The sequence below is a fragment of the Sminthopsis crassicaudata genome, chromosome 6, assembly GCF_048593235.1.
Source record: "Sminthopsis crassicaudata isolate SCR6 chromosome 6, ASM4859323v1, whole genome shotgun sequence".
Classification (NCBI taxonomy): Eukaryota; Metazoa; Chordata; class Mammalia; order Dasyuromorphia; family Dasyuridae; genus Sminthopsis; species Sminthopsis crassicaudata.
In genome coordinates this window covers 201,424,573-201,451,286 of record NC_133622.1, presented here as the reverse complement: position 1 = coordinate 201,451,286, position 26,714 = coordinate 201,424,573, and the positions used below count along the sequence as shown (strand labels likewise).

At 40.0% G+C, this 26,714-nt stretch overlaps 1 protein-coding gene across 41 annotated transcripts in view; it reads right to left on the bottom strand.

Moving 5' to 3' along the window:
• SOX6 (SRY-box transcription factor 6) overlaps positions 1 to 26,714 on the bottom strand; it is a 701,644-nt gene that overhangs the window by 25,536 nt on the left and 649,394 nt on the right. For all 41 annotated transcript variants that reach the window (XM_074275215.1, XM_074275217.1, XM_074275188.1 and 38 more), the window contains one exon: positions 14,756 to 14,864. In XM_074275215.1, coding sequence (XP_074131316.1) covers positions 14,756 to 14,864 — 109 coding nt within the window. The remainder of the gene's footprint in view (positions 1 to 14,755; positions 14,865 to 26,714) is intronic.

Here is a 26,714-nt window from a genome sequence, read left to right as displayed (position 1 = left end):
CAATTTTCCCTATCAGAGACTCCATTCTCCTGAAACATCAACAAGAAGAACCAAAAATGGGAATTCCCGAAGGTCAGCTCGGAGGAAACATAAACCTCTAATTCAATAACTCTGCTACTGCTTTGAGAAAGGCCTTATTATTGCAACATCCATATGGAGCCAATTGGACATTAATGACTAATCAATCCCTCCCCTTTCTATTCTACTTAGAGTGTCACAAACCATGTTTAGATTAGCTCGTTTCCTGCTTAGGATTGCTCAAGATGTCTTTTGTTCTTTCAGGGCCCAGCCTGATGGAGGCAGCTTAAACAAACACACCACCCGAGTGGCGCAGGAGTTATAACGTGCCATATGTGAATGAACAAAGGGGCCATACTAAAGCCTTTTGTGGTATTTGTTAATGTTTTTCATCTGAGCTTAAAAAGACTTAATGACTTTGTGGTGAGCTGATGCATGTGGCTCGTGGCTTTGCAAACTGAAGGAAATTCTAGCCAGCAAGATACCCGTCTATATTTTCCAGAATCCCTTGGCTTTCTGTTTCAGGGGCAGTTTTCTTTCTTCTTCTTCTTCTTCTTTTTTAATTAAGTTACATTTGATTCACATATCTAAACAAAATTCTTTATCTGGATTAAACTAGTGTTTCCCAGAACAATCTGAATGGCTCTCTTCTCTGTTACTGTATCTCTTTTTGTGTCTCTCTCTTTTTCTCTCCTGAAATTTGCACACAGCATCAGCTACTCTGTTGATATTTACATCTCCACATGTACCCACATAAGTAGGACTTGCAAGCTGCTGAGCTAAGGCAGCGGGTCCCATTTAGCCAGAGACCAGATGTGACTGGAGCTACAATGAGAAGACAATTGGTTCTGGTTCCTAACCCTTCCAAGGGAAACTGGCTGAGATTCAGCTAGACCCTTCCCACTTTGCTCCCTGCCACTGCCCCCACCCCAATTCCAATTCACAGGGCTGGTGAGCTGTGAACTCTATGGGCTTCATTTAACTTAGGCTTGAAGCAAAAATATAAGGAGAACCCAAATGAAGGGAAACCCACAGACTGCTAACCTGCAGGGTGGGACTGCTCACTTAATCCTCAAAAACATGGTTTTATTTATGAGACTAATTCCAATAAATTGAATCCTGTTGGGTTTGAGAAATAGTCAGACTCCTCCCCTAATTGTACAGGAATCCCCCCCAAATTGCAACTTTTAAGATGACATGCTTTGTGAAAGCTGAACAGTCCTGACAAAAATGGAGGCTGAACCAGAGCTTGGGATTCAGAGACCATTCGTCCTAATTTGGCTACTGAATTACTTCTTGGGCAATTCAGAGGCCCAAGAATCTACCACTTCCAAGACAATTCTAAGTTCTAATATTCCTGCGTTTGTAAATATTACCTATCAAATATTATCTACTTGGATGATACAGTTTTTGTGCATGTAAACGGACAAAGGAACAATGGAACTTCCATGGATAGCAAAGTTCTTAAGAATACTTAAGATACTTTACACTTGCTGAGTCCCAAAGAATATTAAGAGGTAGATGGGACCTTGAAACACAGATCCTAGAGTTGGAAAGAGCCCCAGGTCCCAGTACATATGATTATAGGGCTGAGAGACAACTTAGAACATAGAACACAGCAAGATATAATTAAGAAAGAACGTGGATTGTGGAATGTCTTAGAAAATAAAATCTGACTTGTTGATGCAAGAAGGACCCTTAGAATATAGAGAAAATTGAGGCACAAAGGATAAGTGGCTTGTCAAAGTCACACTAGTAGTCATTATAGGCAGGGATGTTACAAGATCTCAATTTCCCTAACTCTCACTTACATGAAACTGATTTTTTTAAATGATCAGATTGGGGACAATTTAATTATTCCAATGGCTTTCAGATAAAAAAGGTCATTAATAACTTTAATTCACTATCTTCTTGTTCTTATTTATTCTTCAGGACATGGGGAATTCAAATTTACTGGTATTGAGAAAAGTTTGCATTTTCTTATCTTGATGAAAATGGAGAAAGAATAAAAAGGAAAGAATAGCTATCCCATGTAATCCTGCTCATTTCTAAAGCTGTAGATCCTGTCTCAGACAAAGCAATCATCTAGGTAGGTTGCTTCTCCCTCCCTTGGGTTAATATCCATAAGAACAACAAAAAATACCTATACAATATTAATAAAAACACAAGGCAGTCATTCGAAGGCTGTGACAGGAAAATTAACATTTCCTTGCCCAAAAAGGGAGGAAAAAAGGATTGATAATGAAAATAACACTAGGTTTGAAATTAGAGGTCTTAGGTTCAAATCCCATTTTTGCCACTATATTACCTCTATTAACTCATTTAAATTTTCTGGCTTCTACTTTCCTCATCATCATTGAGATTAAATCTAGAGGTCTAAATCTATGATCTTGTGAATAGGTTAAAAAACACATATAGAAATACTTTTAGAAAAAAACAGACATCATTTCATTAAGCAATAGTAAATCAGTGATAATAGGAATTAGTTGACAAGTATATACCATGAGATTTGTAGAATGTAACCAAATGCAGTTAACTTGAGACACAATCTGTGGCAAAGATCCAAAAGTAAAATCAAAAGGCCTTGCCTGGACAATACCCACGTGGACTTGACCAACCATGTGCCAACAAGGAATTGTCAAACAAATGGATGAATCTTTCAGATTCTTAAAAAACTGAAATCAAGTTTATAATGGCAATTTAGATACTGCCCCCAGAATTTACGATTTAGTAATCAATGAAAATAGTATAAAGAAATGGTAGAGACTATGCAACTCAGCACTACAACCTGCAAAATATTTCTCCTTCTAAATACCTAAGTTAGAAAAGTCTTGGGGGCTAGAATTATATATCAGAATCTTGCTATTACTGATGGACAGATGGTCAGAACGAATCCCCGTGCTACAAATGCAGACCTCAAATATCTTGGAAAACTCCACTAATAAATTACACTACCGACAGACTACTATCACGGACCAAACAGTTGTCCTAAATCACCAAGACAAAAAAACAACAATTTAAGAACAACATTTTAAATTGTTGTTATCATAACAAATAATCATACTCTACAAACTATGTAGAATGAATAGTTTTCAAATTATAAAGACCTCACAGGAGAGATCAAAATCATGTGAAAGCATAATGGTGCACTTAGCATCTTTGTTTTCCTATCTACTACCTGAGTTGTACATACTTCAGTGGGCCTCCAGAGAATGAGCTTTGAGCCTCATAATTTCATTCAGTTGCAAAAAGCAGCTACTTTATCCACCTGTACAATGCTTGTAAAACACTGACTATAAAAGGATAATAGCAGAGTTAAGTGATTTGTTGGTAAATATCTGAGGTCACATTTGAACACAAGTCTCCCTGTCCCCAGAGACAGCATTCTACCCACAGGGCCACCTATCTGTCATAGTAACATTTACTTACATTGCATTCATTCATATAGACATTATAGCCCTCGATCTTTCAAATGATTCTGAGCTCCCAGGCTATTCATATTTTCATTTCACAGATAAGGAAATTTGTCCTCAATTGACTTGTCTAGAGTCATGCATGTAATAAGTGTCAGAGGCAACATTCAACTTAGGCCTTCCTGTTTCCATGTTTAGTGCTCTTACCACTACGCCAAGCTACCCCATACTTAGTGGCTGATGGAAAATTTTAGATCTATTTGATTTGTGTCTTAGACATCAAATCCGAGGGAAGTTCTGGGGGGTATTTTGTCTCCTTTAGCATAATGCTACCCCATCGTGAGCTTTTCTACCTCAACATCATCACTGCAAGCCAGCCACTCCATTAGAAACTTCTACTCAGAATCCTATTGTAGATGATACTTCACAACCACTGGAAAATGGAGCTGAAATCCAATGAAGGTGCAACAGCCCAAAGCAAAACTCATTTTTTTATTCTACCAATACTAGGGCAGGAAAAAAAAAACAAAAAAAACCTTTGTACCTATTCAAAGTCAGGGAATAAGAAAGAGACCGTCCTGCTCACTCAGTTAGTTTTTGACCATGAATCCACAGAGGTACATGGTTCAGATCTTTGCAGTCAGCTAAGACCTGTGGCAGACAGAGCCAAAGGAGGGAAGAATGGGAACTTAGGCTTGGCTTTCTCCATCCCACAAGCAGCTCTGCAGTCAGCACTAGCAGCAACAATTACCCACTTTCATCTTGTCCTCATTCAGGACCAATCTTCCCTTGGAGTGGGAAACTTATATTGAAGCAGCATGAAGCCATCTCTGTGCTACAGAAGTGGAAGAAATACATATATTGAAACCAGTAAGCTTCAATCTGTACTTTTAGTATAAATTTTAAATGACTGAATATATTGCTTATGAAATTCTCTCCTAGGCTGAGACTTGGTATATTAACTTTTAGTTCAGAGTTACTTTTTACAGCCTGATCCTAAACGTAACAGTTTACAATATAATGCAAAAATTGATGAATTCTTACCTTTGTGCCTTCTCGTGGGCACAATCCGATTAGGACCTTGGCAACTGTGCACCTTGGCTTCCTGAAGGCAGCATGATATAGCAGAAAGAGTTCTGGACTTGAAAGCAAAAGGTTTGGTTTCAAGTTCCGACTCTGATAAAATAGTACCTCTGTGACCTACGACAAATAACTTACATGTTCTGTGGCTCAGTTTTCTCAACTATAAAGTAAGAATAGTAACACCTTCTGCTACCTTCCTCAGAAGAGCATAAGGACCAAATGAGAAAAAATAGTCAAGGTACTTTGTTAACTACAAATTATTATATAGCTGATGCTGTTGTTGTTGCTGCTGCTGGCTGCTACTACTACTAAGGCCATATTATATCCTGAACAAGCCACTTAATTTATTCAATCTTCCCGATTTCTTTATCTGCAAAGTTGAGATAATAGTATTTATACAACCTATCTCACTTGAATGTTTTAAAGAAAACACTTTGTAAATGTGGGTGGTACAGTAGATAAAGTATTAACCCTAGAGTTTAATTCTGGCCTCTGACACTTAGCTATGTGACTCTGGGCAAGTCACTTAGCTTCAGATTTTCACAACTATCACCTACTTCCCAGGATTGTTGTAGGGAACAAATGAGATATGTTTAATTAGTGCTTAGCATACTTTCTGGCACATAGTAGGTCCTAGATAAAGGCTTATTCCCTTGTCTTTCCTTACAAAGAAGTGGGTTTTTATGATGATGGTGAAGTGTAAGACAGAAAGTTTCTTGCTAAAAAGAGATCCTCCAGGAAGCAACAGAAAGAGCAAATAAGAAAATCATTATCCTTGGTGATAAAGGAAAACAGGCGAGTTGAAAATCCACAATGACAACACCTTTGATGATTTATCACATTTCTGATCTAGAAATCAACAGCTTCCCCAGCAAGAAATTCTAGATCATTGGATTTTAAGCCAAAATACCCCTTTGCAACTCTGGCTTGCTCCCAAGTTTGTGGCTCTGGCTAAGTTTCTTGATCTCCTGAAGCCTCAGTTTCTTTATCTGTAAAAAAACTTTTACTCTCTACCCTACAAGGTTGTTGGAAGCAAAGTATTTTTTTTAAACAGCCTCATAACAACATAAAAATCTTATTATTGACATCTTCATTATTACCAGTGGTATGCCTACAACAGGCAATTAATAATACTACTTAAAGGAAAAGATAAAGGAGTGAATTAATAAATGAATCATGAAAATGGAATCTTTCATTTTGCTTGATTATAGCCCAAAGAGATAAAACTTCATAGTTTCCTGTACTTCAAAATTGGCCAGCAGAGATTGCAGAACCTTTACCTTTCTCAATACAAGTGTGTATGTGTGTGCATGTGTGTATGTGCACGTATGTGTATGTATGTGCATGTGCATGCTCTGTGCAAGGACAGGGAAAGAAAACCTGCTTTCACGGTGCTGAGAAAGGGTCAGTACTTGATCCTACATGGCCTACTTCATTCTCCTGCTTCAAAAGATTTCCAGTAAAATGTAAGTTACTTGAAGGTAGGGAATATATATTTAATTTTGCCTTTGAATTTCCAGTGACTAAGTCAATGTACTTTTTTTAGGCTGAATTGGAAAGGGACATAGAATCAAGGAACACACAAGCCCATGCAGAAGTCGGCACCATGCTGATTGGGGGGGCCAACGTCATTTGCCAGGCCAAAGATTTTCTGACCAGGCTTTTCTGCTGTTGGATTTGCATGTAACAGTTCAGAACTGGCCTGTTCTAGGCAGCCAGAAAGCTCTGTACAAGTGGCTTCTATTGCCTAAACCTCTTTCTTTTACTACAACAGAAGCTTTCTATCACCTAGAGGATTCAATAGAAATTGTTCTCCACCAACATTAAAAGTTATTTTGGAGCTTTTAAGATACTGCAAATATATTTCCTTAAGAGAACTTTATCTGTTTGTTTAAGAGGGCTGCACTTTATATATAGTACTGATATAAAGTGGTGCACAGGCTCCTGTAAAACCGTTTATGTCCACAGTAAAATACATTTTGTGATCTTCACAGTAAAGCACCAGGCCACAGGCAGGGCCCTTCTGAACTCTGGTTCGGTGTTTTTTTTTTTTTTCCTCAAGGCTGCTCTGCGGGCCTTCCTATCCCTGCTTGTTACACTGCCATGGGGCTGTGCTGCCTGTTCTCTGCATTGTCTTCTGAGCTGATTTTTCAGGTGGGCTTATCCTTCTAATCTGAGGAGTGAATGCCCACTCTCTTCCCTGAAGCTGAGGGAGGCTGGATCCTCAAAGTCCAAATATAACTCTGGCTGGCTTCACCTAGCCTTTCTAACGTGAGTTTTTATTCTCTTTTTTTGTATTGAAAGGATTAGACTAACAAAGGATTGTGGGTTAGAGGTCATCTGGTACGGGAATTCCAGCTCCCTTTGACAGTCTGGGGAAGCCTAGAGACCCCTTCTTAAGATATTTTTAAATGCATAAAAAGAATAGGATTAGGGAAAAAACCAATTATTTTAAAACAATGATTAAAATTAAAAAAAAAAAAAAAAAAAAAAAACAAGTCCACCTCTGATTTGTTCCAAACTCTTCTTGTACAGATGAGTAAACTGAGGCTCAGAGATAGTAAATAATGTACTTATAAACCATAATGTTGGACCTGGGACTCAAATCTTTGAACTCTATATATAGAACTCTTTTCATGCTGTTATCTTGGTCTGCTTTTCAGTCTAAGTCAAGGAAAAGGGCTATCTTGCTGCTCTCCCATAGCACTTTGAATAGAATTCTGTATAGAAGTATTCAGTATATAGTGACATACTAAGCCAAGACTACTTTCAAGGCCAAAAGAACCAACCAGTAGAAATGTCCTTTTCCTGCTTTTTGCCCTTCCCTCCCCAGAATTGTTTTGATGATCAATTAAAGGCCTCCTGGTCCCTTTCCAGAATCTGACATCACACTGCTCTCTTACAATTTCTTCTTGATGGCTATAGTCACTGAGACTTGCAATTGGAGTCTATCATGACACGCAATTGTCTTAATCATTTAGCAGTGAAGCCAGAGATTCACAGGCCTGGCCACCTTGTCCAATTATTTCATCTGATGTTTGTGGAAACTCAAGTCCAGAGGAGAAATTCAATGACTTAAGATTGCACAGTGGTGGGACCTAAATTCAAACTCAAGTCTCTCAGCCCCTTATAAAATCCAAAAAGCTGTCATTACAAAAAAGGAGCTAATTCAAAGAGCTGAATGAGATCCCATGGATAGATGTTATGGGAGGCAGATTTCCCTATACTATAAAAAAGAACTTCTTTATAAGGGATTTCCTCATTTTTAGCTTTGTTATTCTGATGGCTGGCACACTGTGTTTAATCAACATTTGCTTGTCTGATCAATGAGTAAATGATAGTTATCTGACACAAAAGCAAAGCTTGGCTTTGTAACTGGAGACAAGACCTAGGTGGGAAGTTGATAGATGCTGCCAAGATCTCTTCCCACTCTAAAATTCTAAATATATGAGGAATTTCCTCAGGAGAGAATTTGACCTGAGAACCCTCAGAGCTCAAATTATAAGATGAGCCCAGGGCTCAGATCCTATACCTAGCAATATGAAGGATTTTTTTTGTTGCCCTACGCAATAAATTACCTGGCCTAACAAGAGAAAGGGCTAGCAGACTCCGAAAAGTTCATTTGTCATTAGATAGGACATTCTGATTTTCATTGCAAAACTATTTAGGCCTTCATAAATCCTAAAAGATGAAGACTATCTTGAGATACAATTCTGTCAAAGATCTCTAAAGGCAAAGCTTAGGCATGGTTAGCTTCATCATTCTGCTCTGTCCCAAGCCCCAGTTTCTTGCTCTGCAGATGTTAGGTCAAGGAATTAGAACCCCATAATTTAAAACCTTTAAAGGAATACTTCCTCAGTTCATAATCTATCCCCATTGAGTCAAAGGCAGGGTTTTATTCAGAGTAGATTGTACTTTCAGCTCTCTAAGCCTGACAGGATCCTATAGGAAAATGAGGTCATTCCCTCTTTGTCTTAGATTGGGGTGTTCCCTTCTACTAAAAGGAAATGCTTTAGGACATTAGCAAAAGCAGATCTAATTGCATTTACCCAGACGTTCTTGTGCAAACCAACACAAGTAAGCTACACCAGATGAATGAGTGCATCTATTGCTATTGAATGAATGTTGTTGTTACTGTTGCTGAATGAATGAAGTCCTAGAAATCAGGAAGACGGCATGGAGAATTCATCTTTGCTTCAAAAAAAAATATTGTGGAATTTCTGAGGACCTGAGAAGATCTAACAAAGTTTCAGAACTGCTAGAGATCTTGAGAGTCAGACATAGACTTTCAGAGTTGGAAGAGACTTTGGAACGTACAATAGAATGTTAGAGCCAGGAGGAACCTTAGAATATACAACAGGGAAGATGAGAGTTGAACATGGACAGAAACAGGAAGGCCCTTAGAAAATAGAACAGAGAATGTCAGAAATGAGAGGGAGGGACCTAAAAATATACATCAGAGGAGATCAGTAGTGGGAGAGATCTTAGAATACAAAATGTCATAGCTAGGAAGGCCATAGAACAGAAAGCGTCAAAAGTAGGAGGCATCTTAAAGCAAGGATGTTAGAGCTAGGAAGTACTTGAGAACATAAAATGTTAGGGAAAAAAGAGGATATTGGAATATAGGAATGGTGTTGTAGTTCTATGATGAAGCTTAGAAACCATCTGTACCATTTCCTACCCACTATTTTATAAAGGATGAAAATGAAGCCCAGGGAAGGCGGTGGTAACTTGTCCAAGCTCACAAAATAAAAATTTTGTAGCACCGGGACTAGAACTCTGTACTCGGGACTGCCAGTCTGGGTTTTTCTCCTCCGTGTTACATTGCTTCTGCAATATATGAACTGGGATAAGAATTAGCTCCTCCTCTAAATGGAGCTCTAAGGAAGAAAGAAAAAAAAATCCATACAGATATCTGCTAAAAAAGCAAGTTATGGATCAATCTTAATGAATTCATAGTCCCTCTCCCCTGCTTCTACCTTATCTAGAGCCCACAGATCTGGGGACATTCAGCCCCAACCAGGGCAAAAACGTGTTCGGCGCATCCTCAACACCAATGAATTGGGGGATTTATAAATATCGTGGTGAGCGAGAAATGCTGTCTTGTCACATTCAAGCCAAATAACAGCTGGACTTTAAAAATAAAATGTTGAAGCCATTTGCCTTTTATATTTTTAATTTCTGTTTTCCCTTTGTGGGGCTTTGTCATTTGATTTTGATGAGTGGTTAATGCGCACGCACAGCTGCCTCTGTCAGTGGCCTTTAGCCCCCTGCCTCCTTATCCAGGGCTCAAGAGTCAGTGCCCATGATGCTTACTGAGTGATTCAGGCCCTTTCAAAGTCCATGGGCATGTGCCAGGAACCCCAGCCTTGGACGTGAACTCAGCTTCACAAATAACCCAGAAGAACTATCCTTTAAGTTTGGGGTATTGACTTTTGTTGAGTGCTTTATTTATTTAAATATTTGTTTGTTTGTCTTGGGCAGCACCTGTCTCTCTGGCTTTGCTGAGGGGGATGAGAGGGCAAGAAAAGAAAGTCAGGGAAAGCTGCAGAGGCAGGGAGTTTATTACCCCTCTGAAGGGCTATTTCCCAATCCTAAGGAAAGTAGGAACCAGACATGCATCCCAGCACCATGGGATTTTTGCTGGAGGGGGTCTTCATATCCAAGACTTTTATTTTATAAATGAGGAAACTCAATCCCAGAGATACAGAGACAGAGAGACAGAGAGAGAGTCAGAGAGAGAGAGAGAGAGAGAGAGAGAGAGAGAGAGAGAGAGAGAGAGAGAGAGAGAGACAGACAGAGACAGAGAGAGAGACAGAGAGAGAGAGAGAGAGAGAGAGAGAGAGAGAGAGAGAGAGAGAGAGAGAGAGAGAGAGAGAGAGAGAGAGAGAGAGAGACTGCACAAGGTCATGCATCAGGGGTACAAGCAAGATTTAAATGCTGGTTCTCTTAGTGCAAATCCAGGCAGACATGGAGGGGAGGGACTAGAGCATGGAATCAGCTCCCCACTAAATGACCCTGACTTCCCTTTAGACACTTGAAAAGGCAGCTGTTCTGTTTCAGTAGAATTGGTTTCCCTTGTACTTCTCTGTACTTTATTTTGTACATTTAAAAACGTTTTTGTTGAGAAGGAGTTTTCACCAGACTTTTAACCAGGTCCATCACACACACACACACACACACACACACACACACACACACACACACACACCATGTTAGACAGGGCATTCAAAAACTTGGGTTTGAATCCTCACTCAACTATTCTTCACTTTGTGAGTTTAACCAAATTCTTTGTTCTCTCCGGACCTCAGGTTTCTAATCTGCAAAGGTTGAATGAGATAATTCCCAAGATTCCTTATTTAACTCTCCAAGAGTGTAAAAATAGAGGAATTGCTAAGTGGATCTGCCCTGACTCTGGCATTAACTATAACTCAAACTCATCTGAGTGCAGCAGCCAGAGCAATGGACTTAGGTCTGAGCAGGTGCCAGGGAATGCATCCCAGTAGTCAGCAGAAGGCACTCCCCCCACCAAATGCCCTGCCCCCTCTGCCACCTCCCATCCCCAGCACCCCCTTACAAAAGCATCTTGCTTCTGTAGGCACTAAGGCAGGTAATTGGACTCCATTCATGAACTCGCATTCCCCCCAAGGCACACAGGGGTCTCAATGGCAGCTCAGGGCTTGCTTCTGAGGAAAAGATTTCACACGCTCCAGCAGTCCCCGGGCCACTACAATCTTTCTAAAGTTACACATGTCATGTGGGGCTGCTCAGTATGGTACAGTAACAGGAGAGGCAGTGGGTGACACATGCTACTATATTTAGGAGAAGGGAAATGGGCCACTCCAAGGAAGGTCACAAGAATTTTGCCCTCCAAAAACCCGGGCCCTAGCTTTGGGGAGAAAGGACATATACACACAACAGAGAATACTTGGTAGACCTCCCAGACATCCATACTTTTATTGTACTTGGCTGATTAAAAGATTAAAAGATTGCTTTTCATGATGGGAAGTGTCCCGGAAGCTTGTCTTTACTGTCCGTACACTGATTCTTGATCTTCAAAGCAACTGAGACCACCCACCAGATTCTCTCCGCATTGCTGAGAAGCAACTGGATCTATTTATGCCCACTTTCCAGATTAGAGCTGGGGTGAGGAGAGGTGAACAGCACATGCCCCGTGTTTCTGCAGGAGGTGGCTTTAGAGCCAGGAAGAGAATGCAAGTCTCCATGGCTACCAATCCTGTGCCCAACAGAGCAGATCCCAAGCATCCCATGGAATTGCCAGCCAGGCACACACTGGGGACAGAGTGTGACACAGGGAGTTAGGGAATCTCTAAGTTCAAATATTAGCTCTAACATTTACTAGCTTCCTGAGGAAATCAAACTGGCTGAGCCTCAGTTTCCTTATCTGTAAAATGGGGAATCTAGCATCAAACTGGAAGGGTTATTATGAGAATCAAGGGAGACAGTGTCTTCAGGGCCACTTCACTTAAAGCACCTTCTGAAGCAGCCATGATATTTCCTGGGCTCATGTTCTGCCTCTGACACATACTTGCTGTTTAATCTTGGGCAAATCAACAAACTTCTCAATGCTCTAAGACTGTCAGCTGTAGGGCAGGCACCAAACTGCAGAGATAGAAGGATCTCCTCATGAGGGGGTCCCTATGCCAGTGCCCCCAAAGTGCTATAAAATGCCTATTATAAAATAAAATAAAATAAAATGCCTATTATTATATGATGTCATATAGCTAGACATAGGCAGGGAAATGACAGAGAAATAGATGGATGCATGGATAGATAGTAGATATTTAGATGATGGAAAGAGAGGGAGAGAAAGAGAGAGAGAAGTAAATATTTAGAGATGGATAGATAAAATGGGTAGATAGATAAATAGGCCTTCTCCACTCTACAATTAGACAAACAGTCCAGCAACAAAGCTGAGGCCTCCAGTCAGTGGAGATCAGAATGGAAATTGCTTCTGAGATTGGATTTAGCTTCTAGGACATAGTACCCTGAAGGTGCAAGGAGAAGCGAATGCATAGTAACCTGCAATGGTAATCCTAGCTTGAGATGCTTCCTCTGGGTGATAGAGCCTCATGAGACACCCTTCAGAAGAGGAGATCATTCTCTCCATTTCAGTTTTCCACTCTCTCTACACACACACACACACACACACACACACACACACACACACACACACACACACAATCATTTCAACTTCTAGAATAAAGCTTGCACCCCGCCCCTGCTCCCACCCTAGATAAGGCCCTCATTTCTTCTCAGTCAGTCTTTTAAGGATTGGTTTGTTTTTTTCTGCTTCCATCCTTTCCCCTCAATATTGATCATGTTCCTCCCTAACCTAAAACCTTCAGCAACTCAACTTTACCCATTAAATAAAGGATAAACCTTTCGTCCAGGCATTTGAGGTCCCCTCCAATCTCTTTGCATAGTCTTATTTCATGCCGTTCCCTTTCATTTCCTCTATATTCCAAAACACTGGGTTATTCTCTTTCACCTCTGCCCAGCCCCAGCTCTGTGTCTGAGACATAGCTAGCAATGTCTGCATCCAGGGCAGCACAAATCATGCCTGGGGTTAGGACTGTCAAATTAGCTTTTGAAGGTGGGCCCCTTGTTCCCATGGACAAGAGGGATGTGAAGACCAGGCTTTTGTTTTGTTTTGTGGGAGAGATAGAAATGTCTTCATTCTCTGGAGCTTCAGATTTTCACAAATTGTTCTTGCTAGCTAGGTGCTGTAGACTATTGTTTCTACACAACTTAAAGATTACAAATGCCATCAGGAGTCTCAAAAGTTGGCCCCCATGCCCTACTCTAGTTACAGCTGTCCTCCATTCCTTTGCTCCTACTAAGTTCTCCATCCCTGAAATGGTTTCCTGCTCCTATTGAAACAGCACCTTTATTTTTAAGATCCTGATCAAATGCCACCTCCTCCTCAGCATCTTCCTAGCCCCTTCTCCCCCCTCCAAAAAACAAAAAACAACTGGTGAAAGTGATCTCTTTCTCGATGAGCTCTCCTCCCTTGCATCAGAGTTGTTGATGCAGTTGTCCTTCCCAAATTAGAATGGAAGCTCCTTGAGAACAGGATTTGTGCCATATCTATCTTTGTATCTTCAAGGCCTGACACAAGCCCCTGACCATGGCAGTTGCTTAATAAATGTTGAATTGAAACCAGCCAAATATTTCCCAAGCAGCGAAGACGTGCCCGGGACTGTAACCAAATCCTGCTCTGTTCTGCCATCTTAGGAGAGGGCCGCTTCCTGGAAACTTCCTCAAGTACCTCCTGATCCCCAGCAGGCTATCTAGGTGCTCCTGTCTCTGGCTCCTGGGCTGGTGTCGGAGCACCGTCCAGCAGTGCTGTCTGATTCTGATGCTGCCGAGAAACGTTTCAGGCCATAGGAGGGGTGCTGTGGTTTAAAGGGGGCGAGGGAGAGCCAGGTTCTCTCCCTTTAGGCTAAAGGAGGAATTCTGTTTGGAGCCAGAGACAGGAGTGGGTATTGTGTTACGCTGAAAAGAACAAATTAATCTTCTCTGACTGCTGGGAGGGTTTTGGCCAAAGGAGAGGCTAACGGGAAAACCAGCCAGGTCTCTATGATGATGACACAGTCAATAAGCAGGCAGCATTGCTCCTTAAGTACTGAACCGAACCATAAATCGTGCTCATCCCCAGGAAGCAGGGCCAGGGCCTACTGTTTGGGGTTCAAACGCTCTCAGAAGGGCCTGCATCTCATGACAAAAGTTTGGGGTGAAGGCCCGGGCTGTTAGGCAGGGAGGCCTTCTTTTTCCATTGCGGTTCTCAGAAGATGTCAGCATTAGGCTGAGCAAACCAGCTTCTGGACTGAGCAGAGATGGACAAACTGCCACGGACAGTTGGTTCTTATAGACAGTTTGCTTGGACCAGCCAGCCTTTATTCGGAGTCTGAATCACTTTTGCACATTTTTTTCTTAGAAAAAAAAAAGCAGAATTTTCTGCCCTTGGAGGTGGGAGAACTTCATTAAAACACCTCCAGAGGAGCAAGGTGCCTCAGAGATAGAGGGAAACCCCAGTTGTTTCCTTCATCACCACGGCCACAATCTTCCTCCACCCAACATTCATCCCACCCAGCATCAAAAAGGGACAAGATCCAGCTGAGAGCCCCCAAGAAAGTCACTCCTTGCCTACTGATCACACACAACTTTAACATTTTAGGAACCCCAAGCAAAGACGTAGCACCACAGCAGCAACTCACCCTCTGCATCTTCAGGTCGGGTCAGATCAATGACTCCTGGGCCCAGTTTCCCATCTTCATTTGATTTCCCCGTTAACTGGGGGCCCAGATTCTCAAAGTGTGTTCTCTCCTAAAAGAAAGAAGAAAACCCAGTAAACTTATGTCAGGCTTAGGAACAGCCATATTTTCTCCCACTTTCCTTCTTTTCTTGTTCAGTAGATGGAAAGCACAGATTTTGAACCACAGGCTATGACTAACTCCTGCTCTGGAAAGCTTGGAATCGGGTGCAGCTACTTCCGGCCCGTTTGGCATAGGGGCCACATTAAGGACAGCTCAGGTAATGGCCAGAAAGCGCAGCCAGGAGCCTTGTGGGCTCTGGACTGTGCTGCTTCTCTCTCTGTTGGCTTTCCCCCCTTCAACGAAAAGGAATCCAATCAGCCTCTTCCAGCCTCAAATGCAGAACTTGAAAGAGCAATTCCTATTAAAACACACTGCGATGTTTAATGGGAGAGGCGTTTTTTGCCATTTAGAGATCACAGTTTGCATTTGTACTCCTGAGGAAATACAAGTCTGAATTTTATGCAAGAGGCTTTCAAAGACAAATATTTCAAAGGAGGAATAGCAGATGACAGCATCGTCGGTACTATTATTTTGCCTAGAAGTTTGAACTGAGCCTCTACGGGAAGTGAATAAGAGACCACTGCTCCTAGCAAAGCAGGGGGCCCCGGAGAGTTCAGACCTGTACGGGACCTGCCAATACAGGAGGAAAAAGGAAAGAAAGGCAGTTTACTCGTTAATCCACTTCTTCAAAGGAGCCAAGGCCTAGGATGCTCCGAGGGGCCAATGGGCTGGGGTTACACCCTGGGACTCCTGGCGGCGGCCCTCCCTGCATATCGGTGGCAAAGTGTTCAGCGGTTATTACTGATTTAGCATTCTTGTTTGCGGGGGCAGAAGAAGTCCTGTTTTCCCCAGCACCCCACTCCCCCCAGTCTCGTTGCTTCTTTGGACTAAAACTTGGCATTACGTTGCACTTGTGAATGAATGAAACCTTGCGGTGCATCACTATGAAACAATATTAAATGTCATGTCAGCTTGAATTTAGAGACATGAAATACCAGCTCCCAGCTCCACACCGGCCCAGCTTCTGCATGTTCTTCCTAATGTATTATGCAGCCCCGGAGTGCCGATTGCTGTTCAGTCTATTGTTCAGTGACCTAGTTCCGTACTGAGCCTTGCTAGGCATTCGATGGAAACACTCTGAGTTTTCTCTTCATCGAGATGTTTAGAAACTTGGAAATATCCTTAAAGAGCAAACATACAATTACTTGATAGCTGCTGTGTCTCATTTGTACAGTCTCAATACGTTTGTGCTTTCTAATATGATTATTTTTTGAATATCATTATATTTCTATAATTAATTCCCATCAGTCAAATTGTGCAGGAAGCTTTCCCCGTTCCCCTCAGCACAGAATATGTTTAAATTGGCACTGAAGGAAGACACAGCGCAAACCTGGCTCTATAAACCCTCCCTCGCTGGAGAATTTCTAGGTGGTCAAGTTGTCCCAGAATTGTTGTGATTGGGGAATCATGGCCGCCAAACAATGGTGCCCCTTAATTTTTCCAACTAAGGTCAAGGTGGAGGAGGAAGACTGAAGCAGGCATGGGACAGCTTTCCTAGAAATAACACGTGGCAAAAAGGTGACTGAGACCAAGAGTACAATGCTAAGTCTGAGATCTGGTGATATCTTCCTTTATAAAAATAAAACTCTGCATGGATGGCTACATGTGCAGGGCCTCCCGGACTCCATGCAAAATAAAACAATATACAGCAAATGTAAACAGCCAAACATTATATATAAGTCATGGGGACAATCATTACTAACATCTCAGCGTTCAGGTTGTAAGGCTTAGATTTGAAGCAGGGGAAAGGGAAAAAAAAAATTAAAGTAACCATAAGCAGCAGGAAAGGAAAATATTCAACCTTTTTATCACATTGTTTCTCATCGCAAACATTTGCATTTGAATGCTTTCTCCCACGTTAAATGCAAAAGGGGTTCTGCCGTGACACCTGCAATCTTCTTGGCAGAACAACCTCTGCCGTGTTTTTGCAAGGGGGGAGAACAACTTTCTACTCTGAAAATCAACAGACTGTGCTACCCATCAATATGCATATTTCAAGGATCTTTCCAAGTCAGTCATTCTCTTTGATTTTACCAGGAAATATTCTCCGTTAAAAAAATAAAATAAAATAAGTTCCTGAAAGAATATCAATATTTTGACAAGGAAGGAGAAGAGGGAAAATTACATGCCATGGTGTGTAAAATCCTAAGACAACAAAGCTTACATGATGATAATATCTTTTCTTTTTAAAAAAAAAGTGCTCTCACAATTCAGTCTGTTTTTAATCATAACCAAAAAAAAAAAAAAAATTGGGAGTCACCATTCACTAACATGAGCACACGTACACATGTGCATGTTTCTCTATATTAAGTGCATTTGGAATCATTCATTTCTCTCACTTCATTCAAAACCAATTCTTCTGTAGGGTACCTTTCTCATAAAATAGCACTATTTTGGCCCAAAAAAAAATCCCACAAAGCTTTCATTCAATATGGAAAAAAATAAATCACCAATGAGATGGTTTTGACCAGTGTACAATGTTTCATATTTTTCAATATTAATACTCTCCCTCTTGCCTCTGAGCCTACAGAAAGAGACCCTGGAGCTCTGCCCTGACAGAGAAGCCTTCCTGAGCTCCCCAGAAGAAAGACATCCATTCGGCCTCGCTTCAAAGGACAGTGTAGAGCGCTTCTTTGCCAGCCACGCCACGGCAAACAGTGGAGCGCCCGGTCACTGGAAGAGAATACGTGTCTGACTCTGGGCAGCGGAGCTAAGCCAAGCTTACTTTGGTGGAGTTGGATACCAAGACTCATAAATAGTGGATATGACCACAGATGCCGAAAGATTTCCATTCCACAACATGTCAACTTTGGGATCTATCGAGGAGAATTCTGCCAACAGGAGAACATGTAGACCGCGTGTGGCAAACCGTTTGCTAACCCCCATCTTCTTGCCACCCTGGAAGCTCTCATCAGGCAACGATATTCGTAGACAATTTGAAAATGGCGATGATGCTTCATTGATAATTTCATCCTGCCCCCCCTCTCCTCAACCCCCCCACCCCAGGATAAACACCCAGGCTTCTGCCTGGCAGCGGAATGTTCATTTTTACGTGCTGGGCCGTGATTAGACACTTATTTATGCATTGTCAGTCACAAACATGCAGGCAACATAAAAGTTATGGAAAAAAATTAAAGTCGGCTCCGCTGTGTTGGTAGGCCTGTTGGCTCTCTAAGTGCTTTGAAATTGTGATGTATGAGGTAGATGTTGCATATTAAATAAAGATATTTAAATGATAAAGCCCCCTTTAGTGAGAGCTGATGAATGTTAAACGTTACAGGCCACAAGCCAGTTGCATCCATCATCTTCACGGATTATTCCAGCCAATGCTGGGCTGGCTCAGTGATGACAGATAGACTGCTACATTATTATCCCTGATTTCCAGAGTCACTGAACAAACCATTCAAGCCCTTGGGCATTATTTTTAACTTTGCATGAAATTAGCAACTTTCCCCCTCACTTCGGAGCGACTGCTCGTGATCAACGTGGCCTCTGATCCCGCACAGGGAAAGCCTGGGTTTGGGACAGTCGGGAATAACGGGGGGAAGGAGGTTGGTACTCTCCGACAAAGGGAGGCAACTTCCTGGGGCTGGCAACAAATGTAAAATTGTGATCTTGGGGAAAGAAAAGCCGTGAACCAGTAAGCACACAATAATGGCTTTTCTTTGCACTTAGATAAAAGCTGAATTTTTGATGCGCACAGTATATTTTAATAAAATTTTATATACTATGTTTTATACACTTATTGGCTATTCCATAATAATGTGTGTGCTAACAGTAAAATTGCTCTTAAATTTATGTGTGTTATTTATATGTTCCCACGTAACAATGCTTTTTGTTGTAAAAAAATATTCTGTTTATTAATGTAACTTTACAGCCCCTGCATCTGAGATCCGTGGTAAATTAATGACATTTTTATTATTTTATAGAGTCATTAAATTTTTACTGATCACTCCATCAAACCAAGGCAATAAAGACTATAATGTAAACTGGGACACTTAGATCAAGGGAGCAGGAAGACATTCCATATAGGCTGAAGCAAACGGCTGGCTATAAATGATATTTATATCATCTTTAAGCATGGGAGAATACTTGGATAAGTTTGGCAAAACTGTTTCAGGAGTAGAGTGGATGCTGTGCTTAAATAACAGTTTACTTGCCAGCAAGACAGGCTTTTTTCAAACCATATGCAGGAAGATGACTGATTGCGGCCATCTTCCAAAGAACAATAAATGGAATGGAATCGTACACTGGGCACCCCTCCCTGCTGGATTACCCAGTGTGATCAGGCTCTACCCAGACTGAAACTGATGCTGAAGACTGAGATAGAAAATGTCAGACACTTTGAATAGCCTTTAAGAAATTTTTAAAAATGGTTTTTACAAAAAAAAAAAAAATCTACTTAATTTAAGCCCAGGTAGTTGGACAATGATGTAATTGTTCTGGGTTTCAAGAGTCTTGTTTCAGAGGCAGTTAGCAACCTTTTTTTTTTCTTCCAAAAAGCCAGTTTCCAAATATTGACTTAATACAGGTCAATTCATAGAAGCCACAGAACAAATGCCTAAAGAGCCAAAGGGGCAGTTTATATACATACAAAAATGTATATATATCTGTATATCTACATATGCTGCAGATAATATTCTAGTTACAATGGGTACAAATAATTATCTCATGTTGTCTTCACATGTAAAATATATATAATTAGGTTACTCTATACTAACTGTTCTAAATCAACCCATATGTGAGCTATTAGTTAATTGCCATCTATATTCTGTTTATATAGAGGAGACAGTAAACAAAAACTGCTGGTCTCTGGTACTCGCCAACTTAAAATATGCAGTATGCTTTGTGAGATTTGTGCAGGCTTTTATTTAAATTCATGGGAATTTGGGGTTTAAGTTCTAAAATTCAACTGTAAGATTTAACAAATCTATATATCAGAAGTGAAGTTTGCATAATCATGAGAGCTGAGATGTCATCCAACTCTCTCATTTTATAGATGGGGAAACTGAGGCTTAGAGAGAGGAAGGAAATAGAATCTTTATTTCCTGACACTCTTTCAGTTTTTTCCTTCCTTATACCTGGAGATCTGGAATAAAGGATAATACTATATCCCTACTATATCCTGGTAGCAGAAGTATCTGAAAGAGTTAGAGAAAAATTATATGGCTAATCTCATTGGAAATTCACAAATCCCTCTGAAATATTGAGATGTCATCTCTTTTCATATCTTCAGTAATTACTCCTGTGTATGTCCTCTCCCCTAGTGGTTTTCATCCCTAGACTCCTTTTGAACATTTTCCCGATGGTTTAGCATCAGAAAGTGTGGCAAAGTGGAGAGATAGCCAGCTTTGGAATTAAATCCACTCAGGATCCAGGTCTGCCTCTGACATATGCTGGCTGTGTGGCTCTGAATTTCTCTGTTGTGGGCAATTCTATAGATTATAAATTGCAGGAGAAGATGGCAGCCTACATTGGACAGAGCAATTTCTTGCTAGGAACTCCCTACATCACAGGCCTGGTCATCTCCAGAACCAGCTAACATCCTCTCAAAACCAAACTAATCTACCCCAGGCCAATTACAATTTCCAACTTCCCTTTCTTGTTCAAAGGCAATCCACACATTCTTATCACCCATTCTTGTTTTTGTCATTCTTTCTTTTCTAATGACTCTATCAATATAATTATTTTCCTTTTGCAATCCTATGCATATTGTTTTATATATTTTAAAATGTTATTCTGAGGAAGAGTCCATAGACTCCACTAGATTATGAAGAGATGCCATGACATAAAGAGGTGAAGAACCCCTGACTTTGAGAGATCTTTGCAGCCTTTCCCCCTCCACCTCCTCTATCCAACTAATCATCAAGTTCTCTTAGAAATTTAGTCTCTATTTCCATTGACACCACCCACACTTTCATAGCCATGCATCTAGATTATACGAGCTTCTTCATATCCTTCCAGTCTCCTGAATCTCTCCACTTCACGACACTGTATTCTGCTGTCAGGCAGATCTTTCTTAGGCACTGCTTTAAGAGTTTCCCTTGCCACTCAAAAATAAAATAAAACAAAAAACTTTTAATAATTGTCTATGTCCCATTGGGTCAAGGGCAAACTCCCCTGCCTGGCTTCCAAGGCCCTTCATAAATTCAGCCTGCTCTAATTTATCCAACCGATTTCTCACTACTACTCAGTAATTAGTGAGAAGTTCCATGTCAGAGGAAGAAATCACAGATGTGGACAAATAGATAGAAAGACAGAGACACAGGCATAGACACAATCACAGACATGGTCACAGATATATAGACATGGACAGAGTCACACACAGACAAACCCAGAATCTTCTACTCACTCTGTACCAGAGCCAGGATTTAACTCAATCTCTCCCTGGTCCTACAACTTATTTCTCTCTACCACATGATTCTGCTTCCTACCATAATCCAGGAAATAGGTATAATAATGTTTTTGTTGTTCACCTTGCAAGATAAAGTAAATCACTTGGGGATTGTAGAGACGGTAGGCCAGTATCACCAAACCCATAACCACAGAACAGAGAGAAGTTTGAGGGAGCATGTAGCGCAGAACCTTTATAACTTTATAGATAAAGAAACTGATGTCCCCAGGCCATTGAAGTACCCAACCTAGCATAGCTAATAAGAGAAAGTACCAGGAATAAAAGCCAAGTTCTTTTTTCTTCAATCTTTTCTAGAACTACATGATGCTTTCCTCCCGAGAGTTAAGGAGAGTTCTGAGTAGGATTAGACAACTGCTTTCCCTGTTATGTAACTACTGTTCTGTGCAGATACCCTGTACACATGGGGCAAATACCTTTCCCTTGGTTGAACTGAGACTTGAAAGATCCTCACAGAAGATAAAGGCAAGTGACATTTCTTTCTTTTTTTATTGTAGGAATCTATCCTTTCTTCCTTAATGATATTTTTTACAATAAAGAAAAGTAAAGAAGTTTTCAATATTCATCTTTGTAAGACTTTTTGAGTTCTAAATCTTTCTCCCTTTCTCCTTCACCTCCCCACAATCTCTCAAGACAGCAAGCAATCTGATATAGGTTACACATGTACAATCATGTTAAACATATTTCCACATTAGTTTTGTTGTGAAAGAAAAATCAGAACAAAAGGGAAAAACCATGAGAAAGGAAAAAAAATAAAAAAATATTATGCTTTGATCTGCATTTAGACTTCCTAGTTCTTTCTCTGGATATGGATAGTATTTTACATCATGAGTCCTTGGAATTATCTTGGATCATAAGTCTCATTTCTTGAATATTCTTCTGGAAAGCCATTCTAAAACCTGATAAACAAAAAAAGTCTCTAACATAGCTTCCCGTGATATTCTAGCACAATCTTCCATGGAAAAGTCTCCCAGACACTTTTTATAATACTGGAACTGACCAACAACTCTTTACATCAGAATAACTGTTATAAATGTTACAACACCCCTTTACTCAAGATAGACCCATAGGATAGATAGTACAAATATGAATGATGCAAAAAATAAAAATATATATAACTTTTTGTGACTCAATTTTGAGGTTTTCTAGCAAAGATAATAGAATGGTTGGACATTTCCTTCTCCGGCTCATTTTACAGATGAGCAAACTGGGTTAAATGACTTGCTCAAGATCACACAGATAGCAAGTATCTGAGACCAGATTTGAAGTCGGATCCTCCTGACTATAGGACTAGTATTCCATCCACTGTACCATCTTCACTGTTGTATTTAATTAGATATTGAATTTAATTGATTTCCAAATTAGAAAAGCATTCCAAAATTCTAAATGTTTCTCACAGCATTCATGGGACTCCATCAACCCCACTAAGGTCACACTCAGTACTTAGTCACTACCCAAGAGAAGCCAAATCACAAAGCAGCAATAGTCCTGAACAAATCTGTGCGACACCAATGGGCACTATAAGGCTCAAAAAGTACTGAATCCAATTACATTCATCAGGAATAGGGTACTTACTGAACTCCCTGAACTAAATGCTTTATGTCTCTGTTCATATGGTTTTAATATGGTTTTTAACCAATTGTAAGGTTATTTATAAGTTTGCAACTCCCCAGTAGTTAGAGTTATGAAGCATTCAGACTTAAGCATAACCAGTTGTGTGGTCGGCAGACTACTACTTTCATGCGGTTTCCAGCTCTTAATAGAGCACAAAGGCATGATACAGAGCTGTCTCTGAACACGTCCTTATTCACTGCTTGACTCAGTTACAAATTTATAGAAAATCCTTTGGTAAAATGATATAGAATACCACCAAAAATCAACATACCATTAAAAATTATAAAACCTATTTAAGTGAATTTATATAAATGATTAATAATACCTTATCATTTTAGCTCTGAGCAGAAAAATAAGGGAACTAGAACAACACCCAAAGCAAAAATATTTGTTCAATGTGATCACCTTGGATAACTGTTTTGCTGAAATCTGGCAGCTAAGTTTCAAATAACAGATAGAACTTTTAAAAATATATATGTTAAGTCATATATTACTATATGCATAGCTCATAATATAAATAAGCATAATATGCATAATTAAAACTATAATTTAATTTAAATTAAAATAATCCCTAATTTGTATTTTTGAAAAAGGAAAAAAAAAGCCTGAATGTTTGTTACCAGTAGTACTGATTATCAAATCAAGTAAATTAGCATTTATAAAGCATCTACTATGTGCTAGCACTGGACTAAGTGCCAAGGATATAAAGAAAAATAAAAACAACCTTACTCTGTTGGAGTTCGTGTTCCAATTATGATGGAAAGAGAGAGAGAGAGAGAGAGAGAGAGAGAGAGAGAAAGAAAGAAAGAGAGAGAGAGAGAGAGAGAGAGAGAAAGAAAGAAAGAAAGAAAGAAAGAAAGAAAGAAAGAAAGAAAGAAAGAAAGAAAGAAAGAAAGAAAGAAAGAAAGAAAGAAAGAAAGAAAGAAAGAAAGAAAGAAAGAAAGAAAGAAAGAAAGAAAGAAAGAAAAGAAAAGAAAAGAAAGAAAAACAAAGAGAGAGGGAGGGAGCAATGTAGAAAGTGAAAGACTAGGATTTATTACAGATAATTTCAGAGAGAAGGCTCTAAGATTAAGGAGAATTAGAAAAGCTTCTTGTAGAAATTGGGATTTTAATTGAGACTTGAAAGAAGCCAAAAGTAGAATGGAGTACCACAATAGAGAGAGGAGACAGAATTTCAGATGGCATCTCTGTCAGTGTGATTGGGATAGTGGGCCAGGGGCAAAGGGGTGGGATGTCTAGTGTTCCTGAGTGGCTTTCTCTGTGTATGTGAACATGGGGAAGCCATTTGTCTCGGGCTGGGCTTTGAGATGCCTGAGGTTTAATATCAAAAGAACCCAGGTGGGTTTTGTAACTATGTTACAAGGTTGACAACAGTTGTGTTCTTGACACCACCATCTGAGCCCCTCCCTAGTCTCCTAGGAATACTTGGTTTGGAGACTGTAGGACCCTGACGACTCCCAGTCTGGTTCTCTCTCCATGACATCAGCCTGATGTTTTGAAGCAAATTTGACTGGCTCATTCTCTCCCTCCCACACGACAGCAACACTGGCAGAAATCACTTTGCCATGGCATTTTTTAAAAGCCTCTGTGCAATTATTCATCTTCTCAAGGAAAATGTTAGAAAGTAATCTGTCTGTCATACAAGCTTGCCAAACTATGGTCACACTTCTTCGCCAAAACATATTTGTTTATTACCTCTGAAATTTTAAATGAAAAGACATGGGGGAATCTTCTAGAGGAAGACAAATAGTCAGAAAATGTGCAAACTAGAAGGGATTTCAGAACAGAGAGCATATCATGTCAAATCAGGGAGAGGTCTTGGAAATCACCTTCTGGGGCCCTGTGCTTGCACAGACATTGGTTTCTCCCAAAAGTGGGATTCTGGGACATTAAAAAAAAAAAAAGAGCAAATAAGGTACAAAATGGGAGGTCTGCTCAGAGGAATAGTGCATTTTCTGAAGAACTCAAAAATAACAGCTTTCTAATGAAAGAATACTGATCTCAGAAAGTAAAAGATAAAATTATCTCAGAAAGTGAGTAAAAGCAATATAATTCTTCTCCAATTGCCTTGTTCAGAGAGGCAAAACTGGGAAGGGAAGAACAACTATATCAGCAGATGTCTGAATGGTCAAAGGATCTGCATGCCTTGGGCAGGGTGGGATGTCTTAGCAAAGAGCTAAGAGAATGAGAAAAGTACTTAACTTGACTAGCATGGGTTCTTGATCAAGGTTTAAGGGAAAGAGAACTGCAGGAAAAAGGGAAGGGGGAAGGGAAAAATATGTTTTACCTGTCATTAAAAGCAAGAGAAAAATCTGCAAAGGAGAAAGGAGGGAAGTAAAATACACGAGAAAAAGAAAATAAAGGAGACAGGAGTCTAAAGAAAGCAACAGAATAAAGAAAGAAGGGCAAGATGATAAGAAAGGGAAGAAATAAGAGGAAATGAAGGGGATAGGAAAGGAAAGAGAAAGAGAGGGAAAAAAAAGCAAAGAGAAAATGATTAAAAAGAAGGAAAAAGAAAAGAAGGGAGAAAAAAAGGATGAGGTAACAATAGAGCCACTAAATTCACAAGCCAAAAATTAACTCCATGAGGACCAAAGTTATTCCTCCTCACTGCTATTGAAGGAAACATTACAAAAGTGCAAGGAAGTCAAACATGAATTCTCAAATGAAAAATTGGGTTTGCTTCTGAGTCCCATTATTGCATGCTATTTGAGGTTGGAGCTTTTTTTTTTTTTTTTTTTTTTTTTTGCCTCTTTTTATCTCCAGGGCTTAGCACAGTATTTGGCACATAATAGCTGCTTAATAAATGTTTGTTGATTGATTGATTGAAGTCTATAATAACCTTTTTTAAAATGTCATTTTCAAATTGGAAATTGTTACTAAAACTGGAAAACTATTTTAAAGACAAAGAAAGGATACCTATGGGTCACCTGAATATTCTCGAAAAAGAGATGGGTATTCCAGTATCAGTAATCTCACACAGGACAAAAGACAGAGTGCCCAACTGTGGTGATATGTGTTAATTGTATGGTTCTCCAGAGATGTGGGAGAACTGATATCAATGACTGTATAATTACCATTACTTCCAACAGAGTTAACATGTAGTTACTCTGTTGTTACCACCAAATAACATGCAATTAAGTGGTGTCACTCTGCACGCCAGACTAAATAAGACACAGATTAAAAATCTCCTCACCAGAACCAGGATCCACTGTACCTCGGAAAGAGCCTTTACACCACTAGCGTCGGGTTGGGTTCCCAGAAAAATGACTTATACTGATTTATATTACTTCCGTGAGTCAGAGAAGAGGGACTTACAGAGCTTCGTGTCACAGGAGAAAGTCAGACTGAAGCAAAAAGGAAAATATTCAACAGGACAAAACACAGAAATGCATTTCTGTGAAAAAAATACCTAATTGCAAAAAAAAAAAAAATAGAATTAAGGGATCTTCTTCCCACTGTTCTTCCGATTGTGGTTCCCTGAAGTATTTTTGGGTCCTAGACTATATTTCTTTCACAAAGAATCTTAGATATCTGCTTAAAGACTAAACTCAGAAATCATCTTGCTTTTTACTGGGAGTGAATAATTTTCCAAATAAAATGTACAGTATAAATATGGGGGAGGGAGAAGAGGGAAAGGAGGGAGGCTAACCTAGAATTAAACTCCTTATTCAAAAGGACAAAGGACGCTGTAGCTCAACTTGAAAAAGTTCCTTTCCCTTTTGGGCTGCAGCAAGAATACAGGCAAGCCGGAGTGCACCCACTCATGCACAT